The sequence below is a fragment of the Mustela putorius genome, unplaced genomic scaffold, assembly GCF_011764305.1.
Source record: "Mustela putorius furo isolate JIRA1106 unplaced genomic scaffold, ASM1176430v1.1 tig00000129_pilon_pilon_pilon, whole genome shotgun sequence".
NCBI lineage: Eukaryota > Metazoa > Chordata > Mammalia > Carnivora > Mustelidae > Mustela > Mustela putorius.
The window spans coordinates 43420489-43437561 of record NW_025421290.1 but is presented as its reverse complement, the minus strand read 5'-3'; the positions used below and the strand labels follow the sequence as shown (position 1 = coordinate 43437561).

Genomic DNA, 17073 nt, shown 5'->3' with positions numbered 1-17073 from the left:
AAGAATACCTATTGTGAGGAAACCCAACACATTTTTTCACCTGATGTTAATTTTAACAGTATTTTAATTTCGATTTTGATAGCATAACCTACACAATGCAGGAATTACAACTGCATTAATTTCTGCCACATATAACATACCACAGACCACTAACAAGTCATTATTATAGTAATACATCAAGGTCATTACTGCTGTTTATTGTAAATATTCTAAAGCTGTCTGCAGAAAAGGCACATATACATTTCTGCAGAGAAGGTGCTGAAAAACTCAGGTCTAAAAGATGACAAAGTAAACTCAAAATATTTTTGATCAATGGATTGGTTCCATATTCATAAACTATGTTAGGGAGCCAGGAACTCATCATATACTGAAGTACTTATTTTCCACAGCCTGTTAAAAGTCTACAATATACATTTTCAAAAATGCTTTACTATGCCAGATGGTTATAACTTGATTTATGCTTACATTATTATAGTTAGCTAAGAACTGAGTAATGTTCAAAATGCCAAGTTGTATTATGTTGAGTAATATTCAAAATGCCAAGATGTATTATGCTGATTCTAAGCTGAAACACTCACATGATATATTAATTATCCAGCAAATAGTTAATAAGGGTATACTTACTATGTACCAATAGTTAATATAAATGAACTTCTATTATCATATGCCAACTGATACATATTAAAAAAAATTTTTTTTCATATTCAAAAATTTAAAGGGCCATGCCTACTTCATTCTGTCACTGTTCTTTCAAATAGGTTCTATTGGGGGAAAAGTCATTTTTAATGTGTTCTAAATTAAGCTATCAAAAATTTAGGTCTCTTAAGATTTGACACACTGGAAGGGGGTTTTACAACTGGAGAGCCCAAGCTTAGTAAACTGATATAAAAGAAAAAGGAAAAATTATCTACAATCTTGAAATTCTTACGATATATCATACCATATAGTCCATGGCATAGTTTTCCTAAATGGAAAGATAAGGAAATAAGAATTGATTCATCTGCTTTGAAAGATTTTTCACAAAATGATTTCACTAGGGGAAGTATAGTTTGACTTCTGTCATCTGGAAAACAAAACAAAACATACTTTAGATCAAGTCACCCACACTGCACATGTAGAAATTAATACATACACACAGATCCCAGAAAGAAAAATTACTGTTAGCCACATAGTAACAGAAGATTTCTGCCAGCAGTGGTGGTGGATGTGCAGCACAGAAGCAGAGAGAGGAGAGTTAAGATCATCAAAAACCTCAATGCCAGGTGGAGAAGTGCAGACTTCCCGTATGCCTGTTTACTGAATTTCTTCACTTTTACTTCTTAGAAGACACTTCCTTAAGAAGCTAATCGATTTTTTTTTTTTAAAGTAGGCTCCCCACCCAGCATGGAGCCCAGCACAGGGCTTGAACTCACAACCCTGCAATCAAGATCTGAGCTGAAATCAGGAGTTGGACACCCAACTGACTGAGCCATCGAGGCACTTCAGAAGTTAATGAATATTTTTAAATACGTCTGCTGGCTATAAATTTCTGATATGTTAGCAATATTTACATCTTAATTCTAGATACTCTGAATTTCCATAGTTCTCTTAAACTTTCAGAAATGCACCACTACTTTATTAAGGGTCTGAGAGGACTAAGTAAAATGCAGCAAGAGGCTTATTAGTATTATTATTCCTGTGACTATCACCACAGTTCAGTACAACTACTGTTGTAACTAAACAACACTCATCAGACTGTATTTCACATAGACTAAAAGCATTATATTAAGTAAATAGCAAAAGGAGTAATACATGGTCTCTGAACTTGAGAAACTCAGACCAGCAAAGAAGCCAAGGTGATGACGAATGGAATTGGAGCATCATGTACCGGGAGCGGGAAGGAATGGCAGGGAAAGCCGAGAAGACAGGTCAGACCCAGATCTGTGACAACCCAGTGCGGGCAGTGAGGGGAAGAGAGCAGAGAGGATGCCAGGACTCCCAGACTGAATGCCCAGGGTGCCCCATAATTAGGACAAGGAAAGTCATTCATTCACCTCTTTTCATGTATTATAGCTTTTCCCCCTCTGGTCCATCAGAGAGCCTAAATGATTATTCTGTAGCAATCATATGTAATTACTGTCCACACTGCAAAAATCTTTAACAGGCTCTCTTAGTTCAGTAAAATGCTCTTAATCCAAGTAAATGTAATCCTATAATTACACAATAGAGTTTTGCACCAAAGTACTTGATATTTACTCCTCCAAATTTCACCATATCAACATGGTTAATGTTTACTGACAAATTAATGTCCAGCATTAGTCAAAGGTCTAGTCATACACTCACAGAGCAGCTGTCTCTGTGATTTGACACAACACTAAGAAACACCTCCTTACACATTCCCACCCAAGTACCTCATCCCAAATTTCTCTTCCTATGGCCATGAGAGTTTTAGTATAAGAACATTAAGGAAGGGAAACTAATTTAGACACTGTTCTCGTCAGCATCTTTCCTAGGGTCAGTTAGTTGAGCAAGTCAGAGGCTAATTACCACGCCAAATTCTTAGGAAGGCTTAACGTTAATCACAAAACCTAACATAAGAGATTCTGGCCTTTATCTTCCTTTATTCCCTATCAGTGATACAAAACAAGGAAAAACATTGCTTTCAGAAGCAAACAGGTGTGCACGTGAAGACCTACCTGCATCAAATACATCAAGCAGATTAACCAAAGTTTCAAAAGCTGCAAGACGTACGCTGCTGCTCTCATCCCTAGAGAGCTCTATCAGTTCAGGAAGCACCACACTCTTTGTAAGTTCTGTCCTGCACAATAAGCAACGGAAGGAAATAGCTCACGTCAATAAATTATAGCAAGAACTTATTAAGAACAAGTCATGGGGCCAGGTGCTGCAGAAAACAGAAAAAAATCACAAGGACGTGGTTCCTGTTCTACAGAAGCTTGCAGTCTGGTTGGAGAGAGTGATATAAACATAAGAAACATTCATAGTAATTGTATAATTACTTAAATCAATTCTAGTTCTACCAGGATAATATTATTACCTATGGAGATCCTAATGACTAGAAGTTTATACTAGACTTTATACATTTTAAAGTAGTTTTCCATTTTAAGTAACAAGCCAACAATCTGGACTAGTCAGAAAATTTTAACAGTAGTGATTATAGAAACCTTAAACAAAATCTTTTTCTCCAGATTTCAAAGGATAAATTATTTTTTCTTTCACTTAAAACATAACGTTACAGGAACGAATTTCTATATAGAAGAATGACATATGATACTAAATATTCCCTCTAAAAGAATGAAACACAATAAACATGCTTTCAGGACATACACGACATTTATAATATAATCACAAATGGTTCTAATTCAAGACTTTACGTTTCTGCTTATTCACCATGAGATATTACAATGACACACGCTGATAAAGTGGAGGCCAGCTTTCTTGGACACATCACAGAAGATGGTATGAATTATAATCTGATAGCATATGAGAAAGTTAACCAGAGCTGCAGAAAACCTTAAAAAATTCAGGGCAGAACACAAAGACTCCAAGACTATCAAGCAGAAGGTGTTGCTATGATAGAAATGTCTATAATCTGTTAAGCAGCCACATGTGGCTATTGAGCAGTTAAAATAAGGCCAGTATAACTGAGGAACTGAAATTTTAATTGCATTTTAGTTAATTTAAATAGCCAAACATGGCTAGTGGCTACCATATTGCAGCACAGCTTGAAGGACTTGAGTGATCAGAGGGCCAAAAACTGCCTTTAAGAAATTAATCTATTAAAGAGGGGAAGGTGGTCAGAAGTTGCAAACCTCCAGTTATTAAATAAATAAGTTATGGGAATGGAATGTGCAGCATAGTGACTATAGTTAACAATATTCTACTGCATATCTGAACGTTGCTAAGAGAATAAATCTTAAAAGTCCTCATGATAAGAAAAAAATGTTCTGTAACTATGTACGGTAACAAGTGGTAACTAGACTTACTATGCTAATTATTTGCAATGTATACAAATATCAAATCATTATGTTGTACACATGAAACTAACATAATGTCATATGTCAATTATACCTCAATAAAATTTTTTTTTGAAATAGTACTTACTCTTCATATATAAAATACCCATGTGAGATTTTGAGTAAATTGCCAAGAAAATAACAAATACCCATTTCTTTAGCATAAAATTAAGAGAAAGGAAAAAAAAGAAATGAATCTAGATCATAGGTGTAGAGGTTGGCATTACCAATAGTTCATAAACATTCATCAAACATAGGAAGTAGGGTAGGTAAAGGAGTAAAACAGGAGAATATGTTCTGACCCAAAGGTCATAAAAATTTATTTCATACAAATCTTCCTCAGAACTATTTGTTTACCATTGAAAACATTGAATTTATTAAGAATGAAAAATAAGAGTTTAAGATAAAGATTTCATCACTATTTACAGTCAAAACTTATCTCCATTCAATCTTTCAACAGACTTTCCTTTTCTTCCCCAAAGTAGTACACTGATGCAATCCCAACTTAATTATCTGGATGTTAAAGATAATCAGAAGCAAGAGGTCTTTAACAGTTGTACAATGATTTCTTAATGTTGAAAAGGCAAAGAGAATAAATCACATCTGTATTTCATTAGCGGTTCCTAGGGCCATTTCAATTTCAACCTACCAACACAAATGGGGACTTCTCATGTCCAACTAGGTTAAAGCCATGAAAAACTACTGCACTGTGTATTCAAACAGTACTTTTATATGATCATTATCAAAATTTTTAGAATATAAGAAGCATAAAAATAAGTTAAAATAACCTGTAATGCTCTACTTAGAGAAACTTTGAAAGTTTCTGATAATGTATGGTCTTTCAGACTTCTTTCCTGTTCATATCATATAACATCCTCTTTGGGCTTCAGCTTCCCCACCATCTGTAAAAACGGAATGATACTATCCACCCAAGAGGTGTTTGTGAGGATATTAAGTTCATACATGTGAAGTGCTTAGAACATACAGTAAATATTATCTAAGTGTACACTTTGATTATTCATCAAATTTACTATAAACTAGTTCCTTAAACTCATCTCTCAAAATCCAATAATATAGGTAAAATACAAGCAAAAATTTTCCCTATATTGTAGAACTCAAATGGACTCTAAGTTTATGCTTTCCCAGTAGGACATGAAGATGTTCCCTGTGCCTTTGCTAATACTGAAGAATTATCATTAACTTTTCCAATTTCATTGGCAAAGTAGCATTTCACTATTGTTTTTGTAAATATCACATACTATTCAATAACTGTGTGCCTACTTGACTACATCTGTTATCAAATTCCAAGCACCTGGAGGCAGGACTGTATCTTTTTCATTATTACATCCACCATATGTAATCCAGTGCTTACGGTAGATGCTCAATATATATTCATTAAATGAATACATATCTCTTCAACCAATGAGTTTGAACAAAGAGGCTGAATCTACTTATTAGAGACTTGTATTTCTTCTTTAGGATACATATATATGTTTTCTTTGCCCATCTGTCACATTATAAAAGTTAAGTGGGAATAAGGCATCATGGCAAACCCACATTAAGATGCAAATACTCTGTATTAGTTCTTCTAAACAAACTGGTTTATAGCTGAGTAACTTTTTCAAGAAGTAGATGTGGGTTTTACCCTGCCTGCGCTAGTGTATCTATAAGAATATCTTTCTTGATTTTAAATGTAAACTCCACCCCAGCTAGGGCAGAATTCTAGGTCATTATCCTTTCTACTAAAAACCCTTCTGGCATTTCAGTAATTGGAACAAAAATCTTGGGACAGCCTGATCCTATGATTTGTGTAGAAGTCTGGTTTTTTCAGCCAAGATACTAGCAATTACAATCTAGCGCTCCCATGATGTCAGAGGAGAGGTGCCCAAAATATAGGGTGAAGGATAACAAGATGAATGAAACAAGCAAGCTTGCCCCGACAGCCAAACCGGAATCTGGGGTCTGGCTGCATGATACAAATTGACCCAGGTACTGGCCATGATTCAGCATCGTCTGATGGCTTGTCTGCTTCAGCGAAATACTAATGAAGATAATCCTGAGTTCCACGGTGGGTCAGGACAGCAACAGCAATTCAAGGAAACTTCTCATTTGTTTGTGCCCTTTCCACTGGCCTGTTTTAAGAAGCCTAGGCTTAAAAAAAAATACTGGGGACCAATCATCTCCATCTCTTTGTTAAGAAGATAGAAGGGGCTTCTAGTGTTCTTGCTTGGCCCTCCCCCTACATGGCTCCCCTTCATCATTGACCTTCCAATCTGACAAAAGAGAAAAATCATGGGCAGAGGACAAAAACCAATCATCAGTCCCATTATATCTGAATTCCACAATCCACCTCTGACAAAGGCAATCATGGATCTGCTTTTTGTCACTATAGTTTGTATTTTATGTTATGGTGTGTATACTCTTTTGCATTGGGGTTATTTCCCTTAACATACTGATTGTGAGATGTATCCATGATGTCATATTGCATGTATCAGCACTATGTTCCTTTTTCTTGCTAAACAGTATTTCACTGTATGGACACACTGCATTTATTTTTCCCTTCACCTACAGGTAGACATTTGGAATACTCCAGTTTGGGTTATTACAAATAAAGCTGCTATGAACATGTATATATAATATAATTCTTATTGTGGACATAAATTCTTATTTGATTATATTCAAGAATGTGATAAATTTCAAATTAGTCTTTATGTAGGGTATAAGGTGAGAATCAATGTTCACTGTTTTCTGTCATGAATATTATTATCCCAGTGCTGTATTTTGAAAAGATTTTCTTCCTTGAACTGTTTTGGCACTCTGCTAAAAGTCAACTCGCCATGTATACATGGGTCCATTTCTGGCCTCTCTTCTGTCCCACTGATCTATTTTTTTTTTTTAATGTATCCTGAAATACCCTTAAATCCATTTGTTAGTTCTAATAATTGTTGTATAAATTACTGAGGATTTTCTATGTAAATGGTGATGTCATCTATAAGTAGAAATCATTTCACTTCTCCCTTTCAGATCCTCAGACCTTTTAGGATTTTGTTTTCTTGCCTTATTGCAATAGCTGGAACCTCCAGAACAGTGTGAGATACAAGTGATGAAAACTACCCTGGACTAGTTCTTACCTTAAAGGAAAAGCATTCAATACCTACCATTAACTATGATGTTAACTGTAGGTTTTTCATATCTGCTCTGTATCAGATTAGGGAAGTGCATTTTACCCCAGCTTCCTGAAAGTTTTTATCATGAGTGGATATTAAATTTTGTCAGATGTTCATAAGCAGCATTTCTAAGTTCTCTCATTTGCCATATCATCAGAATTAGAAGTTTGAGCAACTTCTTCAAAAGTGTGTTCCTCCTTTCCAGTCTGAGGGCTGTGTATGTTCTTCCCCTCTAACACTTAAGGATATTTTTGTAGGTCCCATATTTGTTTCTTATTTTTCTCTTTAGTCGTCCCTGTATTCCATACAGTTGTTCTCCTACAAACAAATGTGCATTACCTCTTCATTATACTATTTGTTATTCATCTGATTATTCTAAGAACTGTCCTCTTTGACCCTAAGCTGGTGCACAATCCACAGTTATCTTTCTAGTGTTGTGTAGCCTTTATTTCATATGGATATGCTAGCTTGACAAGAATCTCTCAATTTTGCCTTATTAATGGATACAATTTCTGGTTCTCATTTCTGATTAAACTAAAGTGGTCAGGGCGCCTGGGTGGCTCAGTGGGTAAAAGCCTCTGCCTTCAGCTCAGGTCATGATCCCAGAGTCCTGGGATCAAGCCCCATATTGGGCTCTCTGCTCAACGGGGAGCCTGCTTCCCCCTCTCTCTCTGCCTGCCTCTCTGCTTATTTGTGCTCTCTCTCTCTCTCTCTCTGTGTCAAATAAATAAATAAATAAAATCTTAAAAATAAAATAAAGTGGTCAGTAATTGTTCTCTCGCCAGCCGCAGCAAACAGATTACAAACCCACATCTGCACCGTGCTTGGGCCTCCTCCCAGCACTTCTCATCCCCAAATGCCTTAGAACACAACTCCCAGTGCAGAGGTGGGCAGCCTCTCTCTTCAATCAGTAGCAATCTCTGAAATGTCTGTTCCCACCTCCTTCCACCCATCTCAGAGATTCTTCTAGCCTTGAGTATAGGAATTTCCTGTTGGTGGTTATCAGATCCTATCAATAGTCCTGATTTCCAATGCCAAAAGAAAAGATAGTGTACCTCTCTTGAGTTTCATGTACTTATCAAAGGGAGAATAAAGAATATGAATCAGATATTAGCAGGGCTCAGCCATCACACATGGAAGTCCTATGATTATGTTCTAATAGTATGTGAGAATTCAAATTGAAATGAATATGCATTTAAGCAGGCAAATTAGTTTATTACATGAATTCTAAGTTAACAAGCTAGGTAGAGTCTAGTTTTGCTTTTGTAAACTAATCCTTAAGCAATGACCCAGTATTAATTTTCAGAAGACTAATTGGAACATACTTGACCTGGATGGGTTTTTTTGTTTCTTTGGGGGGGGGGGGTTGTTTTTAAAGATCTTATTTATTTTAGAGAGAGAGTGAGCGAGCTGGAGGAGGGGCAGAGGAAGAGAAAGAACCCCAAGCAGTCTCTCCACTGAGCATGGAGCCCAAGGCAGGGCTCAATCTCAGCACTCTGAGATCATGACCTGAGGCAAAATCAAGAGTCGGACACTTAGCTAAGTCACCAAGGCACCCAATTGACAAGGGTGTTTTTAACAGTGGCAAAATGTCAGATGAAAAAAAAATGGAATACAAAAAGATGGTGGTATATTCTCCTGATAGGTTCTGATCCTGGTTAAGGAACATAGAACTGGGCAAGACTGAATTATTCATGTTCTACAATGATCCAGAGTCAGCCTAGCTTTGAAAGATCTATCAGAAAGAAGTTGGTTCTGAAATCAAAATTAGAGAAATGATTCCTCTGTTGAAATGTTAAGCTTCCACACAACACTTATATCCAACTCAGCAAGGTTGAGAGGACAGAGGACCTGAATCTGTGTGACATTCTGAGGGCACCCTGAAGCCTTAACTACTGGTCCCCAATTGTTTTTTGTTTTTTATTTTTTTAACAGTTGTGCAAATGGCAACAACCTGATTGTCCCTGCTTGTGAAACAAAGAACCAGATGAAAACAGTGCAACTTCTACTAAAAATGAGTGGTCCAATATTTTTTGTATCAATTTAGGATCTTAAAAAAAAAAAAACTATTTCCCAAGATGATTCTTAGATAAAACTTCCTTTAATATATATTGACATAAAATCAGTTTTTATGGAGAAGAGACTACCTGCCCTATCGGTCTCTTTCCTAAGCTTCACACTTCCAAAACGCAAAAAGAGCAACAAAACAGACAGTGCAAGTGCAGAGTGTACAGGAAACAAAGACTTCAACTGAGTAATCCCATCTGAGATGACCCAATAATATGCTGCTAGCCCAAAGAAATGCTATTGCAATAGACCAAGCATGGTTTGTATCAGGACATTTTCCCTTCCTAAATCTGGGAAGCTAACAAGCAACTGAAGGGAAGAGAGAAATTAGCATGAAATGAATGCTAACATTCTTCACTTTAATCTCTCTTAATACAGACACATAAGGAGGTACTTGTTACAATCATTTTTAAAGATCATATAAAGCTTAGCCTTTCAACACCATGTTTTCATGGAATACAGGAATAGGATACGAATATTTGACAAGTCAGAAGAATATGAAATAAGTTATTAAAAGTGTACTTACCCAATGCCCTGAGCTATGTTTTCTAATTGCCGACACATACAAGACCGAACTTCATATTCTACATCTTGACAGAGTGATTTTACCAGAGGAAGTATTTCTCTTTTAATGCTAGAAGGGAAGGAGAGGAACATGCAAGTGGGTATTTTAGAATAATTAAAATTTTCAAACAATTATTATCAAAATCTTAGCTTAACTTAATAAAAACAAATATGCTTTAATAGAAAGCTTTATACTTTACATGGTATTTTCACATATCTTATTACATTGGGATGCTATCTTTCATGACTTGTAAGTTATATATATGCCTGGCTCTTTCTAAAGTAATGGTTAATTTTGGATTGACAGTTAAACATCTTAGCTAAAATAAAAGGCTACAAGGCATTGGAATGGTCTAACAACCATCGACCAAAATATTCTTCAATTTTATATTTTCCTCTTGCGTCATAATTATACAACATTTCATTCTTTCCACTTGGGATTTATCATCTGGGCAGAGAGTAACATATAAACTATTAAGATTCTCCATAAAACCTCAAATTTTTCAAATTCTAAATAATGAATTCATAACAATAATGGAAGAAACCAGAAAGTCTATCTTTAGGTAGGTTTGACAATTTTTGAAGTCTATAGAGTAATACCATTTTATGTTCAAAATTACATTAGGTGTGTGAAAGAGAAGATTAAGATGAGAAATAGAAAAAAGTTAACCGTATTGATTTTGAAATGCCATGAGATCAGAAGAAATGCATCTGAATAAGTACACTTTTAAGAATTCTATGAAGTTAAAACAACTAAGCTTATATGAGTATGGAATGATATGTCTAATATAATTATTAATCATATGACCGTCATATATTTTAAATCAATTTAATTGAATAAAGTAAAACAAAAATTATATACAAATACTCACGCATGGGCATCAAATTTGTTGGTCAATTTTCCTAAAATTTTACAACTAACTAAACGAGACTGGACTGTTTGGGAAAGTTGTGCCTTGGAAACAAGTGGGTTCAAAATCTAAAGAGAAAAAATTCAGAGAACAAATTCACAAAGTTTTATATATTCTTGCCACTAATGTCAGCTACTTTCCTCAAGAAATATTTTAGGGTCTTAAGTGTTTTTAAGGAACCTGAATTACAATGTGAGGTGCTCACAACCTAAATCATCTTGTTTGCCTTCTGGCTTACTAAGGTAAAGTTGATGAAAAATTATATAATTAAAAACCACTCGGGCACATAAAAACTGAATTAAAGCTTAAGGTGAATTCTGAAATGATCCGTACAAACATAGAATACCATTGTGAAATGTACATTTTCAAAAGAAAATAAGATAATTACCACATATCTGAAATTTATTTTTATTCCATATAAAATTTTTATATTTATCTTAAAGGGATGCAAAACAATATAGCTTCAAATACATTCTATTAAATAATTCTGTCATTTGAATGCACTCCTGATACTGTATTATGTACATGCTGGACACGCAACGACACAACTCGATGAACGACTGTAAAGAACTATGAAGGTCAAAACCATGATTCTGGGGCGCCGGGGGGGCTCAGTGTGTTAAAGCCTCTGCCTTCGGCTCAGGTCATGATCTCAGGGTCCTGGGATGGAGCCCTACATCAGGCTTTCTACTCCGCAGGGAACCTGCTTCCTCCTCTCTCTCTCTCTGCCTGCCTCTCTGCCTACTTGTGATCTCTGTCTGTCAAATAAATGAATAAAATCTTCAAAAAATAACAACAACAAACAAGCAAAACAAAAAATACCATGATTCTGGCCCCGCTCTTTAATTTGTCTAAGTAATCCTCTTACCTTCCCCCTTGCTCATGCTCTCACTCTCTCTCAAATGAATAAATAAAAAACCCTTAGAAATGAATAAATCAATCAAATTGGAACACTATTGCTGAGTAAAGTCCAGGGAAACAGGCATTTCCACATATGGCTAGTAAGAGTCTTAAGAATATGAATGTCCTCTAACCTCCTAAAGTCCACTTTTTTGGAAGGTAGAGTTAAGAAAATTATCTGAAAAACTTAAAAAGTTCTACATAGATGCTCACTAATACCTTATTTTAATAATAAAACGTTGAAAGTAGGTTTAAATATTTAACAAGTAAAATATTTTGTATCTACTCCCAGTGAGTTTAAAATAACATTGGAAAATAATGCTACATGAAAAATAACCAACCACATACAAATTCACCATGATTACTAGTATGTCTACAAAAAACATGTATAGGGAAAAAATCTGAAATGATTTTTCAGATTTTGGTTAAGTCCAGAACCATGCTTTTTCTTCCTACTGTTTTCTGTATTACTCATATTTTCCATAATGAACATGTGTTGCTTTCAGAGTGGGAAATAACCTTATTTTTCTTTTTAAATGCGACTTTTTATCAAAAACAAAAACAAAAAACCTTAGAGTGGCTTACTTAATAGTATTTACTGAATAAATAAATAAATAAATAAGGAAGAAAGAATTACCTCATGTCTTAGGGTTTCTTTGGGCAATACTTCTATCACAGACAGAAGAGTTTCCAGCCATGCATTGCTGACACCTGATCGACACAGAAAAAACACACCCAACTAAATGTCTTACAAATTTAGTTACAACTCAGCCATCAAGTTAAACAATACTTAATGATAAAATGGAATGATAATTTTTATTACTATTTGAAGAAGCTCCTCTATTTTTTTTTTTTTTTGCCTCACCAACATCTAGAAAACATCTATATCTTTAAAAATAATATGGGGAGGAATATCTTTCAGCTAAAATGTGTATTTTTCACTGTACAATGATACTATTGCATAAATACTGTAAAATTCAAAAATTCTAAGAAAAAAATATAGCTCCTAAGATGAATTAATGAGCCTTCAGCTTTCAAGGCCACTGAATTTCATGGGCTTTGGAAAGAAAGAGCCGTGGCTGGTTTTAGTCACACTAATGACCACCATGGCCTCATTCAGTTATCCTCATCAGGCTAACAAGATTCGAAAACCATCATGGGCTGCATCCAAGGCACGATAAACAGGTACAGAATGAACCCGCTGCGCTGCTGACCTGCATCCCTGTGCTCCAGGTGTAGCAGAATGACTTGGAGGAAGGCGTGGGCATACGTATGAATTGACACCGATTCTTCCTGTAGAATGGTCAGGAACGACACTGCAGCTGTTAACTGCATTTCCACTCCTGCAACATGCAGGACTTCCTGCGCAATCACAAAGAGTTTACAGAGATGAGAGATCAGAAACTCGAAGTTTTAAAATCCAAGGTCAGAGAAACTAAACATAGTCACATTCCACAAAATAACTGTATATGACCTAGAAGTATATGTGCTTCCTCTTATTACTTTAAGAAAACTCTATTAATCTGCTCCTTATTGCTTAACTCATTACACCACAAAAAAGTTTAAATGTCTTAGGCATTTACAAAATAAGATTCCATGTCTTTTTAAATGAAAACTATAAAAATAGATAAACCTCTGAATAATAGAATAGGGATTTTTGATAGCTCTCAATGTCTAATTTTGCTATTTGTCTTGTACAGTTTGCCATCATACCAAGAGCAATAATGTCAAAGGTTAATCACGTGTCTTTATTACTTGTATTTCTGCTTCAAAAAATAAACATTATGCATTTAATATAAAAAAGGAATACACTTAAGGTTATACAAATATATTTTCCCCCTTAAAAACACTGATGAGTACATAAATGACCATGCAGTAAACTGTTTTTAAAAGGAATTTTTTAAATATAAGAATGCTCCTAAAAATTAACTGAATTCATAACCACTGCCATTCAACATTTTTTAAAAATTAACATATATTCAAAGTAAAAACCTATTAGTTTTCAACACATCAAAAGTAAAAAAAAAAAATCTTTCATATAAACCTCATCAAAGATATTACTTCTTTAGAAGAGAAAATGTATGCGTGTGTGTGTGTGTGTGTGTGTGTAAAATGTAAAGTTAGTTAAAAGTCCTACTTTGCTTAATCAGTTATGTCAATTATGGGAATTGCCCTTGGACTCCTATTTTATAACTAACATAATAAACTTGGTAGAACAATGTAGAACTGGCAGCCATAAAACAAAGTTTCATATCTGTGACCTTAAGAAAATTAATCTCTCAGGGCGCCTGGGTGGCTCAGTGGGTTAAAGCCTCTACCTTCGACCCAGGTCATGATCCCAGGGTCCTGGGATGGAGCCCCACATCAGGCTCTCTGCTCTGCGGGGAGCCTGCTTCCCCTCCTCTCTCTCTCTGCCTGCCTCTCTGCCTACTTGTGATCTCTGTCTGTCAAATAAATGAATAAAATCTTAAAAAAAAAAAATCAATCTCTCTATATTACTTCCTAATCTATAAAATGTGAATTGTAGTTGAATTGTAGTACCATCTTCTCAGAGATTTAAGTCATATAAGCCAAGTTATTATGACTTAGCAACTCGTGTAAACTGGGCATTTAAATAATGACCACTGGCCATCCACTGGCTCCTCTGCATCTGGTTATCTAAGAGGAATCTCATCTTGTCCTCACTTGAACTGATCTCTTCCCAAAACCTGCTCCTCCTCCAGTCTTCACCTTGGTCAGCAGTGAATGATAGCCCTGCCCTTGTGGTCGCCAACCCCAAAACTCTGAGGCTAGTCCTCAGCTCCGCTCAGTCCCTCACTCGCCACAGATGGCCGACCAATCCTGATCTGGAATGTGACCACTTGCTACCTCCACGGCCACCACCCTGATCCAAGCCACCATCACCTCCAGCCTGAATTATCCCAGTAACCTGTTAACTAGACCCTGCTGCGATCATTGCTCCTCTACAGTCTAGTCTCTACATAGTAGCCAGAGAGATTCTTATAAAAAATAAGACGGATCATGGCACTTTTCAGCTCAACACTCTCCAGGGGCTTTCTGGCACTCAGAACTAAGTCAGTCCTTGCAATGACTTCCCAGATCTGTTCCCACTTTCCACTTTTCCCAGATTTCCATGTGATGGGTTCCCTGAGCTCTCCCAAGCCTCTATTCAAGTATCACCTTTCCAAGAAGCTCCTCCCCCATGACCCGATTTTATACTGAAAGCCCCTCCCCCACTCACGCTCTCACCACCTCCTTTTTCCAGTGATGCATTATCTCTACTCTCCCAACATGCTCACGTGCTTATGGCCAGTCTTGCACCCCGAAATACCAGCTTCAGGACGGCAAGAGTTTCTGGCTGCTGTGCTCACAGCTGCGCCCACCTCCTGGCAAGCAGCAGCCATTCAGGAAGAAATTGCCAGATGACTGAGCAGCTCTTATCCTTTGACCTAAACTTCCTGCTCTTGACATTCTCTCCCTTCACAAACATTTTCCACATCTCCTAATAGGTGGCTTCAAGAGATTTTGAGGAGCGTCCTAAAGATTAGGGATTGGGAGAATGAGACAAAGGCAAAGCAAAAAAAGATCGCACACAAATGCATTCTCCACCCTCTCTCTATCACGCCAATCAGGAGACATTCCTGCCACCTTCTCCCCCAGCATCTCTGCAGCTGGGATGCACAACAAGAACTCAGACGTCTTGATTCATAGGGTGGGCGCATGGCCAATGATTGTTCCGGGACATAACATGTCATTTCAAAGCAGAAGAACCAGACTCGGGATTGTCCATGTTCTTTGAGCTAGTGACCGGCAACTCTGAAGACTTAACCCTCGTCTCCCTGATGCCAAAGCTAAGTTTTGAAATTCTTCCTCATGGATTCTGCACTTCCGTTTGTCACTTACTAAGGCCTGGCCAAAATCAATCCCAAGCCTTCACGCGACCGTGCAGATCTGGCAGTGGCTTTCCCGTGGCAAATGTTGAAGCGGTATGGTTAATTCCCAGGAAACCTACTGCACATTCAGACTTTGGTATCACACACACACAAACGTCACTTTACAAGGTTTTTCAACCAATAGCCAATTACATATCTTAAGAGTTCTTTGCTGAAAGAAAAAGAGAAGGAATGATGGGCGTGAAGCAAAAAGCAGCGTAAAGCAGCGACAGGTCTCTGAAGTCAGCCCTCCCGTGTCTCCTTGTTTTACTGTTTCTAAACCAAACATCTGTTCCACAGTAATCATTCTGGATTTGAAAAACACTCTTAATTTAAAAGATTTGATGTGGCCAGTATACATCATTTACAGGTTTCAGAACACACAGCTTTTATTTAGAAACACAAAGTATGGTGCAGGGAAATATTAAACTATATCATGAGGGCCAGAGTATACATTCCGGGTCATAGGAGTCTGTGGTTTTAAGTTCCAAGAGATGTAATTCTGCCCCTCTGAAAGCCATTACAGTCTTGGGTTTTGTGCATATGCAAACTTTATGCAAAAGAAGAACATGAGAAGCTCTCCAACTTCGTATCTTCTTACTGCATTATTTAGTCTTGACTCCCGCAGGAACATGTGCCCCAACTAGTCTGCACTTAATTTTCGAAAAATCCTCAAGTCTTATCAGGATTTGGGTTTTTCTCTTGTTGTGCTGACTTCAACATCGGGGACTGTCCACTGTTAAGAAACCAGCACAAACTAAGAGATTTTATCACTGCTAAAAATCAGTTCATTTCTAAACATGTTTTTCTGAAATATAATACAATAAGAGTTTGACACTTACCAGTAAGTGTTCTCCTCCACAGAGTCACACCCTCTGGACAAACATAGTGAGATCCATACTCTGGGTAAATAAGTGTGCATCCTCATGGACCTTGGAAGACACTGAAAAGGAAATTCCTCTATTGCTTAAGTGCATGCCTTAGTGCCAGTCAGGCTCCTCTTACAGAATACCGTCTGGCTGGCATTCCAACCTGAAGTCCTCAAAAATGAAATGAGACATTTGATAAATGAGTACATGGTACATCTCCAAATTTTAAAAACTATTCCCACTTGAGGAAGGAGAATGTCCTAGACACTTCGCTGTTTAAATTCATTCTGTAGTTAGCATGACTAGTACGAGAGAGCGTTTTGTAAAACCGCAGAATACAGTCCTTGCCTAGAGGGCGACTGCTCTGTCTCCAGCAAACCCACACTGCATACATCAGGAAGATATTCCTCTACAAGGCACGACATCGAGAACATTAAATAAATCACTGGCGTATTCCAAAAGAACAAATATTTTGGATTCACACATTTGGAGACTGAACTTACTGATTTAAACTGGTAAATATATTTACCACAAATGGTGCTGGCTAAAGGTAAAGGAGCCCTAACATTATAAAGTATCTTTGTATATTTTCTAGAGAGAATATCATTGATTGTTTTGAAATTAAATAATAGGAATCTAAATACTAAAAC

At 36.6% G+C, this 17073-nt stretch overlaps 1 protein-coding gene across 5 annotated transcripts in view; it reads right to left on the bottom strand.

The window, feature by feature from the left end:
* PPP4R4 (protein phosphatase 4 regulatory subunit 4) overlaps positions 1–17073 on the bottom strand; it is a 103716-nt gene that overhangs the window by 35497 nt on the left and 51146 nt on the right. For 3 of the 5 annotated variants that reach the window (XM_013057437.2, XM_013057438.2, XM_045073192.1), the window contains 6 exons: positions 12837–12984; positions 12260–12333; positions 10684–10790; positions 9774–9881; positions 2676–2797; positions 941–1063 (listed from right to left, as the gene is read on the bottom strand). In XM_013057437.2, the coding sequence (XP_012912891.2) occupies positions 941–1063; positions 2676–2797; positions 9774–9881; positions 10684–10790; positions 12260–12333; positions 12837–12984 (682 nt within the window). Of the gene's footprint in view, positions 1–940; positions 1064–2675; positions 2798–9773; positions 9882–10683; positions 10791–12259; positions 12334–12836; positions 12985–15917; positions 16291–16396; positions 16498–17073 lie in introns of those variants that run through there. The other 2 variants (XM_013057440.2, XM_045073203.1) reach the window with 2 other exon arrangements.